The sequence below is a fragment of the Natator depressus genome, chromosome 6 (genome assembly GCF_965152275.1).
Source record: "Natator depressus isolate rNatDep1 chromosome 6, rNatDep2.hap1, whole genome shotgun sequence".
In the NCBI taxonomy this organism is placed as follows: domain Eukaryota; kingdom Metazoa; phylum Chordata; order Testudines; family Cheloniidae; genus Natator; species Natator depressus.
The window spans coordinates 125662755-125682153 of record NC_134239.1 but is presented as its reverse complement, the minus strand read 5'-3'; the positions used below and the strand labels follow the sequence as shown (position 1 = coordinate 125682153).

Sequence of the window (19399 nt, the reverse complement as noted above, 5' to 3'; positions counted from 1 at the left end):
AGAGGGTGGCCATGGCAGGAATTGTGCTTGGAATATGGAACTCCAGTACAGTCTACAGTTCACAAGATCAGGTCCATGATCTGACACACAGCCTACGTGCTACTTAACTATACAGCATAATTGCTCTGTTCTATCACAAAAATGCAAGGCTGGATGATTTATTCCTATATAAAACACTGAAATTTAATTTTTCCCCCTGAAAAAGGACATAACCAAGCAAATACATAGGGGACAATGCTTGAGATTAAATGATATAAAATGTATTAGTCCACTTATCTGAACATTAAAGTGTAAAACAAATACGTTAATCTGTCCTCACAAGACTATGTCTGGTTATCTGCCCCACTAAAACAATGTCAAGTTTTTGAACTGCATTAGACCTCTGATAGTATTCAGAAGAATACTACTTTCTCTGGACTTCAAACAGCTGTGAATACTTCTGAGGTTGTACTACCGATATTAAAGACATACACCATAATCAAACATTGACATACAAATAGAAAGGTGAGCTACATTAATTTTATTCAGAACCAATAAAGTATTACATCCTGAGATTACACAAAGAAATGAGATTTATCCTAGTATAGATATTTAGGAGGCCTTCCTGCCCATTCCTTTCTAGTACTATAAACCACAGGTGAGCGGTTTCTGGTACTGATCAAACAACAAGCGAAATCTCTTGGTAATGCCAGAAAGGGAAAGGCAGGGGAAACCTAAAAGCAACAGCAAGGTTTTACTAAAAGAGCGTGTATCTATTTTATTGTCCCCGCCATCAGTGACAATGCTGTAATGCATTGGGCATTCCATTACATTTACCTAAGGCTTTTCTAATGTTCCTAACATGTTATTTGCACTTAAAAATATATATTTTACCATGTTCAGCCAATTGAGTGAATGCTCCAATTAGCTGAACAGTCTCCAGCCCCATTCTTACAAACTCACACAAGTAACTTTACTCACATAGGAAGTCCCACTGTTGGTCCTGCTCATGTGAATTAAATTATGCATACGCATAAGTGTTTCAACTATCGAGTGCTGTGTAATATATAGTATATTTTTTCATTATTTTTAATGCTTTGACACAATGGGACTTTCTGAAACAAATGTATTTGGCATGCTTTTGACTTTACTGCAAAGTCTGGAATACAGGCACTCAATGTGGTTTATTAAAGTCACATGCTGTAAGCAGTGGTTCTTGGTAATGCTGAACCACAATATAATCACAAAACAAAAAACAAAACACTTATGTTCTCCTTTATACATAGAATACTGATTAGCATGCAGCTCTGAACTCCCTATGGTGACACACCATAAACTAACTTCAGAGATCACTTATGTGCCTATTGTAAAATTTCCATTAATTTAGTTTTTCACCGTAAGTCTTCCTTTTAGAAACTGTTGAAGGCTTGCACTTTGAACAATAAATAGGTCTCTCTTAGTAGTGACTTGCCGTCTTGTTAGATGTTGGGGAAATGGTAGTTTAATTTTCTTGTGTTGCTATACAACTTCTTGTTATCCAAAGCTGGTAAAATGTTACTGCTGGTTAACTGAGGCAGGTACTGTAACTAAAGCAGAAATCACAGTTTATACTTTCACAGGAATTTGAAGTAATTTTCTGCATTTCATTTTCTAAATGATACTGTAAGCCATTTGAAAATATTTGCACTCCATAAAACAGTTTTGCACCTCGCACATTTAGAGACCCAGAGCAGATATGCATTTGTTCATGGGATTATACAACTTGCCTTGCAACAGCTCTTCAAAATTTTACTCAACCCATTTGTCTTGAGCAAATAATTTATGTTCATATTGGGTTCTGGGGAGGTGGATGGGTGCAAGACTGCCCATAGCAAAAGGACCCTCCCCCAGCCTAAGGGGAGGATCCACTGGGCCCAGGACTCAAATAATTACGGGTGGCAACAGAAAAAACAAGGACAGGTGTGAGAGTCAAAGGGTCAAAAGTGGGGAACCTGAAGGGGACACCGAGCAGAGTTGACAGGCAGGTAAAAGACTAGTATCATCATCAGTCAGTCACATGACAAAGGGGCATTGATTTGATCCATGAATTGTTTCCATCAGTCTTAACTTCAGCAGATGTGAGGGAAATTCCCACATCTGAGCCATTCTTTTTTAGGTGACAAATCTGAGGAACTGTCCCAGATTGAAGTGTCAGTAGAAGAAGTTTTGGAACAAACTGATACATTAAACAGTAATAAGTAGGGCTGACAGTGCGATTGAAACTGCGATGAATCACGATTAATTTTTTTGAGAGAATTGTATGGGTTAACTGTGATTAATCAACAGCCCTAGTAATAAGTCACCAGGACTAGATGGTATTCACCCAAGAGTTCTGAAGGAACTCAGATATGAAATTGAAGAACTACTAAGTGTGGTATGTAACCTGTCACTTAAATCAGATTCTGTACCAGAGGACTGGAGGACAGCGAATATGACACCAATTTTTAAAAAATGCTCCAGAGGTGATCCTGCCAGTTACAGGCCAGTAAGTCTGACTTCAGTAACAGATAAATGGGTTAAAACTGTAGCAAAGAACAGAACAGATCAGCACGTAGATGAACAAGATTTGTTGGGTGAAGAGTCAACATGGCTTTTGTAAAGGGAAATCATGCCTCACCAATCTATTAGAATTCTTTGAGGGAGTCAACAAACATGTCGACAAGGGTGATCCAGTGGATATAGTGTGCTTGGACTTTAAGAAGGTCCCTCACCAAATGGTCTAGACTTAAGCAAAGTAAGCAAGTCATGGATAAGAGGGAACATACTCTCATGGATCAGTAACTGGTTAAAAGACAGGAAATAAAGGGTTGGAATAACTGGTCAGTTTTCAGAATGGAGAGAGGTAAATAGTGGTGTCCCCCAGGGATCTGTACTGGGACCAGTGTTTCTCAACATATTCACAAATGATCTGGAAAAAGGGGTAAACAGTGAGGAAGAAAAATTTCCAGACGATACAAAATTACTCAAGATAGTTAAGTCCAAAGAAGACTGAAGAGTTACAAAAGGATCTCACAAAACTGGGTGACTGGGCAACAAATTGTTGATAAATGTAAAGTAATGCACAAGTGAAAAAATAATCCCAACTATACATACAAAATGATGGGATCTAAGTTAGCCATTACCACTCAAGAAAGAGATCTCAGAGGAGGGATACCTCAGTGGTTTGTGCATTGGCCTGCTAAACCCAGGGTTATGAGTTCAATCCTTGAGGAGGCCATTTAGGGATCTGGGGCAAAAATTGGGGATTGGTCCTGCTTTGAGCAGGGGGTTGGACTAGATGACCTCCTACGATTCTATGATCTTGGAGTCATTGTGAATCGTTCTCTGAAAACATCTGCTCAGATGGCAGTCAAAAAAGCGAACAGAATGTTAGGCACCATTAGGAAGGGACTAGGTAATAAAACAGAAAATGTCATAATGCCACTGTATAAACCCATGGTACATCCACATCCTGAATATTGCATGCAGATCTGGTCGTCCCATCTCAAAAAAGATACAGTACAAATGGCAGAGATAGAGAGACGGGCAACAAAAATTTTTAAAGGTATGGAACAGCTTCCATATGAGGAGAGATTAATAAGACTGGGACTTTTCAGCTTGGAAAAGAGACGACTATATGATAAAGGTCTATAAAATCATGACTAGTGTGGAGAAAGTAAATAAGGAAGTTTATTTACTCCTTCACATAACAGAGGAATCAGGTGTCACCCAATGAAATTAATAGGCCAGAAGTTAAAAACAAACAAAAGCAAGTACTTCACACAATTCACAGTCAACCTGTGAAACTAGTTGCCAGGGGATGTTGTGAAGGCCAAAACTATAATGCGGTTCAAAAGAGAATTAGATACATTCATGAAGGATCGGTCTAGCGATGGCTATGAACCAAAATGGTCAGGGATGCAACCCAATCCTCTGGGTATCTGTAGCCTCTGATTGCCAGAAGTTGGGAGTGGACGACAGGGAATCATTTGATGATTGCCCTGTTCTGTTCATTCCTTCTGGATCATTTGGCATTAGCCACTGTCGGAAGACAGGGTACTGGGCTAGATGGACCCTTGGTGTGACCCAGTGTGGCTGTTCCAGTGGAATGCAGCTGTTGCGGAAGGTCAGAAGGAAAGATGAACTCACAGATGGCTAGTGCAAATCCCTTGGAGGACTGAGAGCATCAATATTAGAGATGTTGGGCTGTACTGCATTTCAACAGGAAGCCAGTGTAGCGATCAGAACGCCTGGGTGATGTGTTCATGGCAACCTGTGTTGCCAAGCAGAGAGGCGGCTGCATTTGGTACGTCAGAGTTTATTCAGGGTGTGCAGTTTTATTGGCCGAGCGAAGCAAAGATCCAGACACTTGGCTTGACGGCATTTCTCTCTTTGTGCGTATGTATTGCAAGCCCTTTGGAATGCCACGTCTGACGAATTCCAAAATGTCAGCGAATGGTGTAGGCACCAAGGGGCAGAACACTAGTGATTTTGGTAAAAATCAGAAACTGGAAGGAGGAAAGGGAAGCGGGGAGAGCGGACACAGAGCCCTGGCACCTAGTTAGTAGAGCCAGCAGTTTCAATCATCTCCGCAATTGTCTATAGAGAGACAAGCCAGCTGATGGCAGCTCTTACACCTACCAGCATCACCACCATCCCCATCTCAGCTCTGCCCGGCCTCCAGTACAGTTTCAAATGCTGACACCTTGAATGACTTATCTCCCAGGCAGAAAGAAATGAGTATGATGGTAGGGAGGGCAGAGAGCCTCTGTTCCGGGGGCAGGAGGGGGTGGGAATAGTTTCAGGGAGTCCCTGAAATAGAGGAGGGTGGCACACAGGAAGTTTGTGGGGGAGGGATGCAAGGAGCCCCTGGGTTGTGCAAAAAGCTTACCCCGCAAAGCAAGAGAGCATGAGCTAGTCTGAATCTAATAACTCTCATGACAGCGTTCTGTCAGGCATCTTCATTTCTAACTGGCTCTGGCTAATTACACTTGTCTCCTGTTCACCCCTCAGTGTCTCAGTGAAGATCTGGCCTAAAGTTCAGATTGCACTGGGCTGGCTTGTTAGCAAGGCAGGTAATTGTCTTCTTGGGTTACAAGTCAGAACCACCCATTTCTGCAGCCCACTGCTGGTCTGATCTGCGGGGATCCTCATTTCCCTGAAAACTGCAGGTGTAAGAACTCCAGCTCCACCTGCTGGAAGCTACAAAAGGGAAACAAGCTTCTACCTGAGGCTATGGGGCATTGAACACTACAAAGTAAATCTTACCCCTGGCACGTGCTTTCGAGTTGTCCGGGTTGGTTTCCGAGTGGCTTTTTCATGTTCCCTTCCCAAATCTCCTGTTTCTCTCATGCTGTCAAAGTATGGATGTTGCAGTAACTGTTCACATGTGAGCCTCTCAGCAGGGTCCATATGAAGGCAGCCCTAAGCAAACGTCATACAGCTAAGGATCACACAGGTGGTCTTTTTGTGTTCAGTGGCATTACAACATTACAGATGTTAAAAGCAGCTGGTTTTAATGAACATCTGTGGGCTCTGGGGTTTTTTTAATGGATCCTTGGAGTCTGGGTTTTCCAGGGTTAAGAGTCAACACAGAATTCCCCAAGCCATGTCACATACGCAGGTGGCTAACACTGAATTATCCTTCCCTTGGATAATCTACACAGAGATTAAGTGTGAACTCAGTACTTCACCACAGTCTGTACTTCGCTTACCTTCATTAGTCCTAGCGCAGGATATGAAATGTTAGGGAATTTCAATTCTAGTGGCTCCTGGGGGGGCAAAAGTATATTTACATTAGTAACTTTTTCAATTATCAGGGTGTCATCACGAACGTGCTTTCCACACCACATGATTAGGGCCCTACCAAATTCATGGTCCATTTCGGTCAAATTCACAGTCATCGGATTTTAAAAATCATAAATGTCATGAGTTCAGCTATTTAAATCTGAAATTTCACAGTGTTGTAATTGTAGGAGTCCTGACCCAAAAAGGAGTTGGGGGGGGGGGGTCACAAGGTTATTGTGTGGGGGGGGTGCGGTTCTGCTACCCTTGCTTCTGCGCTGCTGGTGGTGATGGCGCTGCCTTCAGAGCTGGGCAGCTGGACAGTGGCAGCTGCTGGCCCCGGGAGCCCAGCCCTGAAGGCAGAGCCGCCGCCAGCAGCAGTGCAGAAGTTAGGATGGCCTGATAGGATATTGCCACCCTTACTTCTGCCCTGCTGCCTGCAGAGCTGGGCCCTTAGTCAGCAGCCGCCACTCTCCGGCCGCCCATCCCGGAAGGGAGACCAGATTTCACAGTCTGTAATGCATTTTTCATGGCCAGGAATTTGGTAGGGCCCTACACATGATGCATTCATCATCTCTTTTCACTTCCAACTCAGCCTATTTCACAATCAACGGCATTTTAAAGATACTTGAGTACACAGTTACCGAATAAACACACACTGATTGAATAACCATTTGCTTATTGTTTTGTTCTGTTTGCTCCTGGCACGCACATTTTTCTGCAGTCATGGCTCATGATGATCTGAATCCAGTATATCCAGTGTTAGATAAACTGAAAGGAATTTTATAGAGGATTAAAGACAAGGAACAACAAAATAACAAAAGTCTCTGAGGATTAAACCATGAGAAAATATTAAAGTAATTACACATGTATTGATCGTATAACAATAACTAAGATGGAATAAGAACCATCTGCAAGTATCAGATGCAAGTAAACACCAAGAAGAGGAATTGTTTAGAGGTCTGAGTGAGTCAGATTAGGGGTGAGAGGATAAAAATGATCAAAGGAAAGTTTAAACCAATCAGATTAAAAAACCAACCAAACAAGACATGACTGAGCTAAAGTCACCTAAAAAACAGCCTCCCAGTGGATATGGCAAGAGCCCTCTTTGGGTCACTGAACACTGGACTGGACAGACTTTCAAGTACATACTGCAGGGAACAATCCCAAACAAGCAGAGGGACAAGCAGAGCTGGTAACAAGGGGCTTTTCCATCTCTGGTTTCTGTTGGCCTGACCCTACAAAGTAGAGTTCTGCAACCCAACCCAACCCAAATCGGATGGGACCCCACTGCAAACACCAGGTTGTGGTCGGGCTGGGTCAGAAAACAACCTGACCCTCTTGGGCTGGGTCGGCTTCCCTCCTCCTGCCTGTGGGATCGGCACAGCAGCGGCTGTGTGTCCTGCTCCTGCCGGCCACCGCCACCTCGCCATGCAGCGCACCCTGCAGGGTGAGCACGCCAAGGAGTCGGGGCACCTCTTGCTCGGCAATGCGCACACAGTGCAGCAGAGGGCAGCAGCTGGCAGGAGCGGGGCGCGCAGCTGGGGGTGCTGCCAACCCCATGGGCAGAAGGTGGCAGCAACACTGACTCAAGTTTGGGGGAAGAACCAGACCTGGGTCAGAAAATGACTTGGCCCTCTTGGGCCCACATTGGGTGGGTTTGGGTCCGGTCGGGTTTAAAAATTAAGCCCACGCAGACCTCTCCTACAAAGACTCGTGCTCATGAGTTGAATGGCACTACTCACATGCTTAAAGTGAAGCACGTGTTTCAGTTTTTGCAGGATCGGGGCCTACGACGTGTCCGCGTTTGGCGTTTGCTGTGTCCAATAGCAATGATCGCCTCAGTGTAGCACTTTTCATGCAGAATACCGACGGGTCAGGATCAATGGCTTTTAGCTGTGCCACAGGCCATCAGTTCCTTCCATCAGGTCATTAATCCCTAGGAAATGCCTTGAATCTCAATCAGTTATTGCTTAATTGTAGCCCTGCACGCAGCTCTGTGAACAACAACCTAACCATACACCCCAGGAGAGTCAAAGCAAGAACACTTCTCTATCCAGAACACAGCCATCTCATTTGCATAGCATACAAATTGCTGATTAGTGTTGGACTCAAGTGAAGTGTGTAGGGCACTCTCACCTTGTTCTCTGGATCTGGAATTCGCACCCCACTGAAGAACTGATTAGTGCTGAATACTTGCTGATGCCTGGGAATAAGATCCCCTTTAATCAAAAATAAAAAGCCAAGTCAGGTGAATTAGATATTTTACTAGCCCACATTTTCCAAGCTTATCCTGTAGCAAGGCTGAAACGACACTTGAGAAGATTTTTAAATAGATATCCTGGCATCAAGAGAACTAATACAGCATTCCCTTACAAAAAACTAATCATTCATCTTGACTTCACTGATTAAAAGTCTTGATCACTTTTAAAACTATCACTATTTTGCAATGAATTGGCTAGTTCATGCGACTTTACTAGATGGAATCAGAACTGCTCAACTGTGTGTCATTGGCCCTATACTGATAATAGCTAATGGAGAGTCTTTTTTAGCAGAAGTGATAGAAGCCTGTGCTTTTGGAGCAGGAGATCCAACCTTCAATCTCCACTGCTACCACCAGGGTCTGAATTTCCATGCTTTGTGCCTAGTGACAATCAAGCCATGGTTGCCTTGGGTATTTATTTTTCAATATTAATGCCTGGTTAGTTTTTTTCCTTCACTGTTTGGCAGTTTACATCACGCTGGCAAATTGTGAGTCCCACAGCCTAAAAGACACTTTACTATAGCAGCAAGGAGCATATCGTGCAAGAGCAAAGGCATGCCCACTTTGTACATAAATAAAGCACCAATACTGGTATCACTGGCCTGGCAGCACTCTCAGGGACAAGGCTTTGGTTGGTTGAATATAAACAGAGATGCGTGTCCAAGTGCGAGAGCTAGAGGGTGCTGCATGAACAGCTGTGTGATCAGGCTGCAGGACTCGAAAGCCGAGCCGTGCTGTCCTGCTGTGTACGGGGTACTCTAACACAAGGCAACACTGGAGACGCTGCGTATACATTTATTAAGAAAACAAATCAACCAGTGACTCCCCTGCTCAAATCTAAGAAGATGGAAGAGTCCACTGCTGTTATGAATGACTGGCAAGAGCTACTGTTTGTTTTGGGCTTTCCTGCATCGTTGGCGTAAGACGTGCTTTGTTCACAATGGGGGCTAGAAAGGTTATGCCAGCCCAGCGCTCAGATTAATGCTGTGTTTCAACACTTTCAAAGACAGGGGCTTTGCTCATGCTGTTCGTGACAATGGGCCCTTCCTTTATGAACATTGGAAGGGGGACAGGCTAGGGAAGATGGTCACTCTCTTATTAAAATGTGATTTTATATTTATAATCTTCCTTTTGGATAGCCCTGAACAGACGATCATTGGGCAAGAATGGGCTGAAATGCAACAACAGGCATATGTTAGCGCCACGCTCTCCCCAAGAGGGTTTCATAAGCCCTGTCTGCAGCCCCTGTACTTATGAAAGAGCAGCTGGGATTGATCTAGCTGTTAAAATCAAATCACTAACCCAGGGTTAACATAGTAATGAAACCACCGTAAGAACATAGCTTTGATCAAGTAGCTCTCCAAGGCAAATCATTCCTTAACCTGTCTTCTTTCCACAGCCTGGATCAAAAGGAAATTTTTCTGAGCTGAAAGCCCATTCTTACAAGAAATTGTAACTTTCCTAAAGCTTAAGGGGGAGCATTCCAGAAACTGTAGCAATCAAACCATGACTATGATTGGTTTTACCTATATTGGATAACATATATTTTATCCATTAAAAGGACTAATGGACTTTTACATGATTTTCTAAGTTACTCAGTAAGAAAATATGAATCTTGATCTATCCAAGAATCACATATGAAAAAGCAGGTTTGTTTTTTCCTGGAGCTGAGAATCCACTCCATATATTACACACCAATGTGAAACAAAAGCAGTAAGAGCTGGTTAATTCCCACCTAAAACTTTTAGGTGTCCCTAATGACACACATGAATACTAATCTATTAAAATCCCAAATTCTAAATCCAAACCAGACTAATGATGCCTTTTTCGCTAAGTAATAGACAGCTGCGAGAATCACAATCATTCACTGTTTGCAGTGTCTTCCTCTGGATGTTCTGACCCTTTTACAAAATACATTTTACTGAGACTTCTCCCTAACTGTAATTACCCAAGTCCAATTAGTCCTTACACAGAGGCATGGAGATGCCACAACTGCCGGGAAATAGTATGGCTGTTTCAAATCTTCATGCAGTCCGGACGGGATGATGAAAACAGGGGAGAGATTCACATTTTCCAGAGAGTTTGAGGTGCAGAAGGCATACGTTGTTGTTTTTTTAAAATAAATTTTAAAAGGCTGCTATAAAAAAAGCTTTCCCTGGATAAAAACAAAGAATCGAAAGGATGGCAAAGGCTACAGCTACTGCAGATGCAGCTCAAGGGGAGAAGAGGGGTGTCCAGGGAACAGACACCAAAATAACTATAAAAAGAATAGGGGGACTTGTGGCACCTTAGAGACTAACAAATTTATTTGAGCATAAGCTTTTGTGAGCTAGCTGTAGCTCACGAAAGCTTATGCTCAAATAAATTTGTTAGTCTCTAAGGTGCCACAAGTCCTCCTGTTCTTTTTGCGGGTACAGACTAACACGGCTGCTACTCTGAAACCTGTCAAAATAACTATGGCTCACATCAAACTTCAGCAACACCTATCAAAGGATATCCTCCCCGTGGACTCTCAATCAGGTCCACGGTGCTCAGATGCCATGGTGATGGGCATGCTTACAAATCTACATGCACTAGAATACAGGGAGTCTCGTCCAGGGCCCTGGGAAGACCAGACACAGTGGCATGAGGCCTGTTCTAAACCTGGCCGAATGGCAGTGGGAGGGCTCCTTGGAAAGGAGAGAGGGAGATAAGGCCTTTAAGCAAATAATTCACAACAAATAATCTGCCTCATTTCACCTTTTTATTCCTGTTCGGGAACAGATGGCGAAATTCTCAGCTCTACTCGTTCCAAGTCAGGCCCAAGTTTTGCCCGAAAATACGGTTCTGCCAATGGCTAGTAAGCGCTCCCTGCAGTCTGCAGCACTAGTCATTTACACAAATCACACGCTACTGTTTCTGTCCCCAAAACTGGGCCACGTAGCTAACTGAACCTCGCTCTCTAAGGGGCAGATCCTGCAGCAGGCTCCATGCAGGCAAACCCCTGTGCCCATGTGGGGCCAGCTGCTGGTTTGGGGGCCTGACATACTAATGTGTGCTCGGAGCATACAGCTGAACTTAAAATTCACTGTCGGTGAGTATTTGCTTCGGGAAAATTTGATCTCTTGAGAATGACTGGGAGGTAAATATGAAAGACTCACAAATGCAATGGAATCAGAATTGGCTATCTTCCGTTTTTTCCACTATTCACGTAGCTCATTAAAAACCACCACCACCTCCGTATCCCTAGTCCATGGAAGTGTCCTAGAATGACTTAACAATTGGGTGACCAACTTAAATCCTGGAGAAAGACTGCAGGAGCCCCTGGGCAGCACCTGCGACCTCGAGTGTATGTTCTTGCAAACACACGCATGGGGACAGGGCCCCCAAGAAATGCTAGGTAAACCTAACTGCCACCGAAGCCAACAAGAATACAAGGTACCCTAGTAACATTCTTCTTCTTCGGAGGTTCACCCGTGCTCCCATTCACTCCAGGGGGAGTTGTGGGGATCAGGCCCATCGTGACCAAGACAAAGTTAGACAGCTGGAAAGTTATTTACTTTCTCTTTATTTGCATACGCATTGCTGCAGTTCAGTTGGGATTCTAAAGTGCAATTTGCGGCTAAGCTCAGGACTGCTAAGCGATTGCACAGCGATCATTGTGCTGTACTCCGACATACCATTTCCTGCTGTGACTCCAAACAGACCAGTGACCATTGCATGAGTGTGAAATAAAGCAAGACAACTAGAGGAGGACTTTGATCTGGGCTCTGAACCAATAATCGGAGGCTTTCCTAAGATACAAGTGTTGGCTGGATTCTGATTTGCATAATAATCAGGTTTGTCCAGTACTTGCACTGTTTCCATTATTGGTTAAACAGGATGATTAGAGAGGAACATGGCTGAAACCTCATTGCACGGGGAAAACTTACCCAAGGTTCTCCTTATTAGGTACAGCTGGTCCACATCTGATTTTCCAGGCCACAAGGGGACACCTGACAACAACTCTGCAAAGACGCAGCCTATTGCCCAGACATCCACAGGAGGGCCATATTGAGTATCTCCTACAAGTAACTCAGGAGAACGGTACCATCTGGTAGCCACATAGTCTGTGTAATAATCACTAGGTCCAGCTAGATTGTGGTCAGGAAGGATAGAAATAAATAGAAATCTGGGATCAGAATTATTAAAGGAAAGGTAACGAGCATGTTGCTTATCATCTCTCTCAGACACTGCTACAGTAATGGTCCTGAAGGTCATCCTTGCAGCACCGCGTGGTAGAAACCAACATGGAGTACTGCACTTATTCAGAACCCAACTTTGCAATGCTCTTGACCCGGTGCAATCAAAACAATATTTTCCTGAAATCAGGCTACGCACCACTCCTCCAAGAGGGCGCTGCCAGTTCTCAGCTCTCAAACCCCAGGTCGCTTGTCTGGAGAAACGGGCAAACCGAAGGGTCACAAGATTATTAATTATTATTATTATTATTATTATTATGGGACAAGCGAAGCCGCCATTCCCAGGGTGAGGCCCTTTTGCAAACCAAGCTCCTCCTGTGATAACAAGACTCTGCCTTAAGTGGAGGTTCTCTATGGAAACAAACAATACCGCAAGAGGGTTTTCATGTGTGTGGGGGTATCCCAAAGACAAAGTGCGCCTGTCACAAGGCGGCACTGGTCCTTCAAGAGGAAAAAGGCTTGTGCCCTTGCGACTCATCAGCTGACCCCAGCTGGGCTCCAAAGAGGACGCCTGGCTCCAGGCAAGAGGTCCCTGAAGGAAGTCAGGAGGGGCAGGTGAGAGCTGCCTGAGGAGGACAGGAGACTCAGGAAGAAACTGTACCGGCTCTTCACGGCTGCTCCCGAGAGCCACTGGGAAGAGCCAAAAGTTGATGGCAGGGCCTGGCCAGAGCTGGGGATCCCCTGCTGTGTTACAGGAGAGCTCGTGCGAAGGCTTGTGGGAAGAACCAGCCTGACTAGGAGAAGCTGAGGCGAAAACAAGAGGGCCGGTGCTGGAGGGTGGAATCAGGGCAGAGAGGCCTGGGTGAGTGTAGCCTTGTTTTGCTGGGGGAGGTTTGTGAAGAATTGCTTTTACTATGAGGGATTTGTGGACCTTGGAACTTTATATGAGTAAAACGGCTTGAATTTGCTGCATGAAAGAATATTCCTTTGCATGGGTTGTATAGAGGGGAAATGGAGGCAGGGAAACTGAGGCAAGTGCACTTGTTGTGCCACAGCCTGCCACAAGAGGGCATTCCAGGCAGGACTGCCCTCAGACAGAGTCCTTAACAGAATGTAAATAGCAGGTCAAACACTTTGTGTTTTAAAAGCACATACTACATGGAAGAAGTTACCTGCACTTACTTAATATGCGAGCAAATCCAAAGTCACAAAGTTTAATGACAGCATGCTTAGTTATTAGGATGTTTTCTGGCTTCACATCCCGATGTATGCACTGGAAACACAAACAAGTGAATCAGGAGCAAGTATCTAAATCTGGAACAGGTTAATTCTGCCACATTCCCATTGCTGAGCGCTCCATGGGCTTTAACCTGACACACATCGTTAACAGAAGATGAAAAGATTCTTCAACTGGTAAAGCAGCATCCTGCTGGGTCCTACAACAACCTGGTCTTTCACTTCACGCTTGGGATAAGATACTATGCACATCCACGATTTCAGCTGCATAGTTCTGCATCGCTAGACAACCCCCATTCGACTCAAGTGGCCCAGTGTGAAATAATGGAGCGGCATGATGGACATTCACAGAGCTCTTTACATGTGCAAGGTTTACTGTGCAGACTAGCACCAAATACAATCCATCACTTTAATGATGGAGGGATGAAAGGAAGAGAGAGAAAAAGAGACAAAACAACAAATTCTGCAAGCCAGCTAGGCAGGCTGCCAAGTTCCTGTGGCTCGGTCTTACGCGGTTCTACTAATGGAAACAAAATGTTTGTTCCAAAGAAGCCTCCCTCCCACCTCTTAAATCAGCCCTCTGCAGATAAATAAAAACCAGCTAAGCTTGCAGTAAGAAGCACCTCTGATAAGCAACTCTCTCACTGAACCAGGCTGCGAATGAGGAGCTAAAAGCATGCCTTAGGTTTCCTGTACAATTTTTATTCAGCCTAACACTACGATCCACCTCCCGAAAGCAGAGGTTAGCTGGTCCCTTAGCACAGATCTTAGCACGTGTAACTTTTGTAACTTTTCATTCGGGGCCTGATCCAACACCCACTAGAGTCAATAGAAAGACTTTCATTGAATCCAGTAGGTGCTGAATCAGGCCTTGAATGACTAGATATCAGGTCTGTTCTCTGCACGTGGCTGTGATTGGTGACAGTTCTCACAGAAGGACACACTGCTACAAGCTATTGTTTAGGTGGGAAGCTCACCTGAAGTTATTAGCATAAAATCATTCTGACAATGAACCTCAGGGATCTAAATAATGAATAAAATATTCCAGAGCTTGTGGTAATACTGAAGATGGGTGTTTTCTATAAAAAGATGACAAAAATCTTGTTGACGCCCCTGCACAGAGTATACCAGACCTGGGAGATTGTAACAGAATCTGTACCTGCTTCAAAGCAACACTCTGATATACAGCGCTAGTGTTTATGGGACTTACATTGTGTTTATGGCAAAAGTTTACAGCTTGGAGGGTCTGCCAAGTTATGCTCTTCACGAGATGCTCTGGGACCCTGTTTTAAAAAAGCACACAGAGAAAATTTATTTTTAAAATGACATTAGGAGAAAGGAGTTAAACTTAAATGCCAGCAAAATTTAATGCCATCTACATCCAAAGCAGTCAGGAAGTACAGCTCCCCCAGCCCAACACTTTGGGACCATTTACACTACAGACTTCACTTAATAGAGACAAGTTACAAGAAATACAGATTTAATGCTCAGCCTAGCCACTCTATAAGTACGGGAACCCGGAGGAAAGTCCACCCACATTACTGACAGCTCAAGCTTTTTCTATCTGTTGCCCGTCTACTCTCCCCACATTTCTATGCTGCAGACAGAAACTCTTTATGGAGTTCTACAGAGACCCCTTCTGGCATGTAAACCTCTTTTATAACATGAGGTTACAAATACAGCTGTTAAGTCTATAGCAGATTCAAGGTCTGTCCTGAAGGGCACTATGTACTTTCCAGCGCTATTCCAAGCACTGAACAGATTCAGACGAGCGCTGAGGGGCCTTGTGATTTCAGTTTACAGTGACAAGACACAAAGATTTATACCAGCTGAGCCCGATCCAAGGTTTTTGTGCCATTCACATCTAGCCGACATCGCGTCTGCCCCCTGGCAACCAGACACTGATGCGGGCTGGTTACTGGCGCCTCCTGTCCTGTGGCTAGTCTCATCATTCACATGTCCTGCACCATTAACTCTTCTGACATCCTACGAACAATGCCAACGGCCAGTCTACAGTGGCTCTCCCCTGCCGGTGCCGGAGACAGAGAGACAAATCACAACATGGAGGCCACCTCTGACTTGTGACCTATCAGATCACTAGGTCACCCACGCCAAGAGAGTGAACGTTGAGCAAAGGAGAGAGGAAGGGTTTGCTCTGTTCCCTCCCATCTCTTTAACTTCAATGGCAAACCAACATTTTAGAGAGGGGACATCTTTGTTAAAGATTCAGCACCCGCCTCCCCACAGTTATGGGGCCGACAGTCCGTAATACGCATCCAGACATTCACGAGGTCCCCCAGCCACACCAGGCAGGGCAGAGCTGACAGTCCTGAGGTTTCAAAGGCCCAACACAAACGTTTTATGCCTCTCAAGCCTTTTTCCTCCATCCTAAAGAAGCCAGAAAAGAGGGGGGACAGCCCCAATTTTGCACAAACCCTTTGCATGTCCCCTTTATGGCTCTCCTGCCAATGCTGCTGTATCAGGGCTCGAGTTGTGCTCAGGAAACGGGCTCAGAATGACATGACATAGAGTGCTGCCCTCCGACTGCAGTATGAGCTGACATCAGGTTAACATTTGGCAGCGTTAAAATTAACTAAAAACAGGGTTTTAATACGGAACGCCAGGCAGCTTTAATGAGAGGCCATTCCACCAGCCCTGCCTGCAACGGGACATTCAAGTGTGAGATGTTTTTCAATTCTTGTTTCCTTCTGCATAAACCCTTCGCTGTTACAAATAACCGTTCCCTTTATACTCCTGCTCTGGAGGACTGAAGCTTCAGCTCAGATTCCTGGAAACATCCATAAAAAGTATTTTCAAGTGAACAAACACTAAGGAACTCAGCAGTGACAAATCATCTCATTTATTTCAGTGCTGGCTATTTTGAAAAGCATTACGTTGTTCTGGATGATTCAGAGACTTTAAGGGCAGAAGGGACCAATAAATCATCTAGTCTGACCTCCTGGATACCACACAGCCCTTAAATGTCACCCCGTTACCCCGTGTATTGAGACCTCTCACTTGTGTTTGGCTAATGCAGGTCATCCAGAAAGGCATCAAGTCTTGACTTCAAGACACCAAGGGATGGAGAATCCACCACCTCCCTTGGTAGCTTGTTCCAGGGGTTAATCACCCTCATGGTTAAAAAGTTGTGGCTTATTTCAAATTTGAATTTGTCTGGATTTAAAGTCCAGCCACTGGTTCCTGTTCTGCCTTGCTCTGCTAGAATAAAGAGCCCTTTGGTACGTGGGATTTTCTCCCCGTGAAGGTACGGATACACTCTGATCAAGTCACCTCTCAATCTCCTTTTGGAAAACTAAACAGACTGGGCTCGCAGTCAGCCACTGCGAGGCATTTTCTCCCGCTTTCAAACAATGTCTGTGGCTCTTCTCGGCACCCTCTCCAATTTTTCAATATCCTTTCAAAGATGAGGACACCGTGTTCTAGTGTCACTCTCACCGATGCCACGTGCAGAGGTAACGTCACCTCCCCTGCCCTACTCCCGTTTGTACACCCAAGGATCACATTAGCCCTTTTCGCCACATCACCACGCAGGGAGCTCACCAGGAGCTGCCCATCTGCTATGCTCCCAAAATCCTTTCCAGAGTCACTGCTTTCCACGACAGTTCCCCACTCTGCAGGCAGGGCCCAAATTCTTTGTTCCTAGATGTATGACCTGGCATCTGGCTGTATTAAAAAGCCCAGCTTACCAAGCAATCCAGACAACTCTGCGTAACTGCCCTGCCATTGCTTATTCTGCCAGTCTTTGTGTCACCTGCAGTCCAACAGCAGTGATTTTATATTTGCTTACCAAGCATTGATGAAAATGTTGAACAGGGTCAGGCCTAGAACCAATCCTTGTGGAACCCCACTAGGGACAGGGCCATTTGATGGTAATTCACTATTGACAGCTACTTTTTGAGATACACCTTAATCCATTCTTCTTAGCGGATGCGCAATGTGTCTCAGGCTGCACGTGACCAGCATTCATAGAATAGAATTGAATCTCAGGGTTGGAAGGGACCTCAGGAGGTCAGCCAGTCCAACCCCTTGCTCAAAGCAGGACCAACCCCCAATTTTTGCCCCTGATCCCTAAATGGCCCCCTCGAGGATTGAACTCACAACCCTGGGTTTAGCAGGCCAATGCTCAAACCACTGAGCTATCCCTCCCCCACTCATCACTGAACTGGGTCTGCTGGTTGGCTCATTAGCTTTCCCAGCCCGACCCGGGTACTGACGGGGAGTGTGACGTGAATGCTGATCCATGCCCCCTAATCTATTCAAAATATTAGCACTATCCAATATCAAAGCACATGTTAATCCATTTAACCTGTGCTTTATTGATATTGGATAGTGCTAATTTTTTAATCAGAACAGTGTGTGGTCCTAAGTCAAGTCTATCACATGTAGGTATTTACTTTTATCAACCAAACCTGTAATCTCCTCAAAGAAGGAAATCAGGTTTGACAAGACCGATTTTCAATAAAGCCACATTGACTGGCATTAATTATATTCCTAGCCCTTAGCCCTTCTCCAGTGAGGATCTATGTAGTGGTATTTATTTGTATTGCGGCATAGGTCCCAATCACAGACCAGGGCTCCATTTTGCTAGGCCCTGAAAGCACGGAGAACAGGTTCGATTATCGGAGCACATGGATGCTCCAGTCAGGCTCCAGGCTCCATCGTGCTAATTGCGGTACGAACACATACCTACGGTCTGTACAAACACAGCCCCCGTTCTCCGGAGAACTCTCCGTTCAGAGTAACAGAGACCAAGATTATTCTAACTAAAGCATTCGATCTATTTAGCCTACAGTAAACTTATTAGTTCAAACTGGAGTTGTCTGGAAGGAAGAGACAGTGAAATCAGGGTCTTCCCTGATGGGGACAATGCATCCCCTTTCCTGACTCCAAGTTCACAGACTCTAGCTAGCGTGCTAGGGAAGCTGCTGCCTAGCTTACAAACCTTATCTCCCACCAGCATGTCCAATTCTTCTGCTGAAGCCATGCACCCATGAGAACAACGGCTTTTGTTCCGCCAACCCCTCAATCAATTAGCTTCCTACCCAACCATTCATAGAATCATAGAATCATAGAATATCAGGGTTGGAAGGGACCTCAGGAGGTCATCTAGTCCAACCCCCTGCTCAAAGCAGGACCAATCCCCAATTAAATCATCCCAGCCAGGGCTTTGTCAAGCCTGACCTTAAAAACTTCTAAGGAAGGAGATTCTACCACCTCCCTAGGTAACACATTCCAGTGTTTCACCACCCTCCTAGTGAAAAAGTTTTTCCTAATATCCAACCTAAACCTCCCCCACTGCAACTTGAGACCATTACTCCTTGTCCTGTCATCTGCTACCACTGAGAATAGTCTAGAACCATCCTCTTTGGAACCACCTCTCAGGTAGTTGAAAGCAGCTATCAAATCCCCCCTCATTCTTCTCTTCTGCAGACTAAACAATCCCAGTTCCCTCAGCCTCTCCTCATAAGTCATGTGTTCCAGACCCCTAATCATTTTTGTTGCCCTTCGCTGGACTCTCTCCAATTTATCCACATCCTTCTTGTAGTGTGGGGCCCAAAACTGGACACAGTACTCCAGATGAGGCCTCACCAATGTCGAATAGAGGGGAACGATCACGTCCCTCGATCTGCTCGCTATGCCCCTACTTATACATCCCAAAATGCCATTGGCCTTCTTGGCAACAAGGGCACACTGCTGACTCATATCCAGCTTCTCGTCCACTGTAACCCCTAGGTCCTTTTCCGCAGAACTGCTGCCTAGCCATTCGGTCCCTAGTCTGTAGCTGTGCATTGGGTTCTTCCGTCCTAAGTGCAGGACCCTGCACTTATCCTTATTGAACCTCATCAGGTTTCTTTTGGCCCAATCCTCCAATTTGTCTAGGTCCCTCTGTATCCTATCTCTGCCCTCCAACGTATCTACCACTCCTCCCAGTTTAGTA

The 19399-nt window shown here is 45.0% G+C and overlaps 1 protein-coding gene across 1 annotated transcript in view; it reads right to left on the bottom strand.

Moving 5' to 3' along the window:
* Window positions 1–345: 345 nt before the first annotated feature.
* The window catches only part of CDKL1 (cyclin dependent kinase like 1), a 34874-nt gene continuing 15820 nt past the window's right edge, over window positions 346–19399 (bottom strand). The window contains exons 3-9 of the mRNA XM_074957227.1: window positions 14651–14723; window positions 13387–13477; window positions 11956–12156; window positions 7921–8003; window positions 5712–5768; window positions 5266–5421; window positions 346–1565 (exon numbers count right to left, since the gene is read on the bottom strand). Coding sequence (XP_074813328.1) covers window positions 1458–1565; window positions 5266–5421; window positions 5712–5768; window positions 7921–8003; window positions 11956–12156; window positions 13387–13477; window positions 14651–14723 — 769 coding nt within the window. The 3' untranslated portion in view covers window positions 346–1457. The remainder of the gene's footprint in view (window positions 1566–5265; window positions 5422–5711; window positions 5769–7920; window positions 8004–11955; window positions 12157–13386; window positions 13478–14650; window positions 14724–19399) is intronic.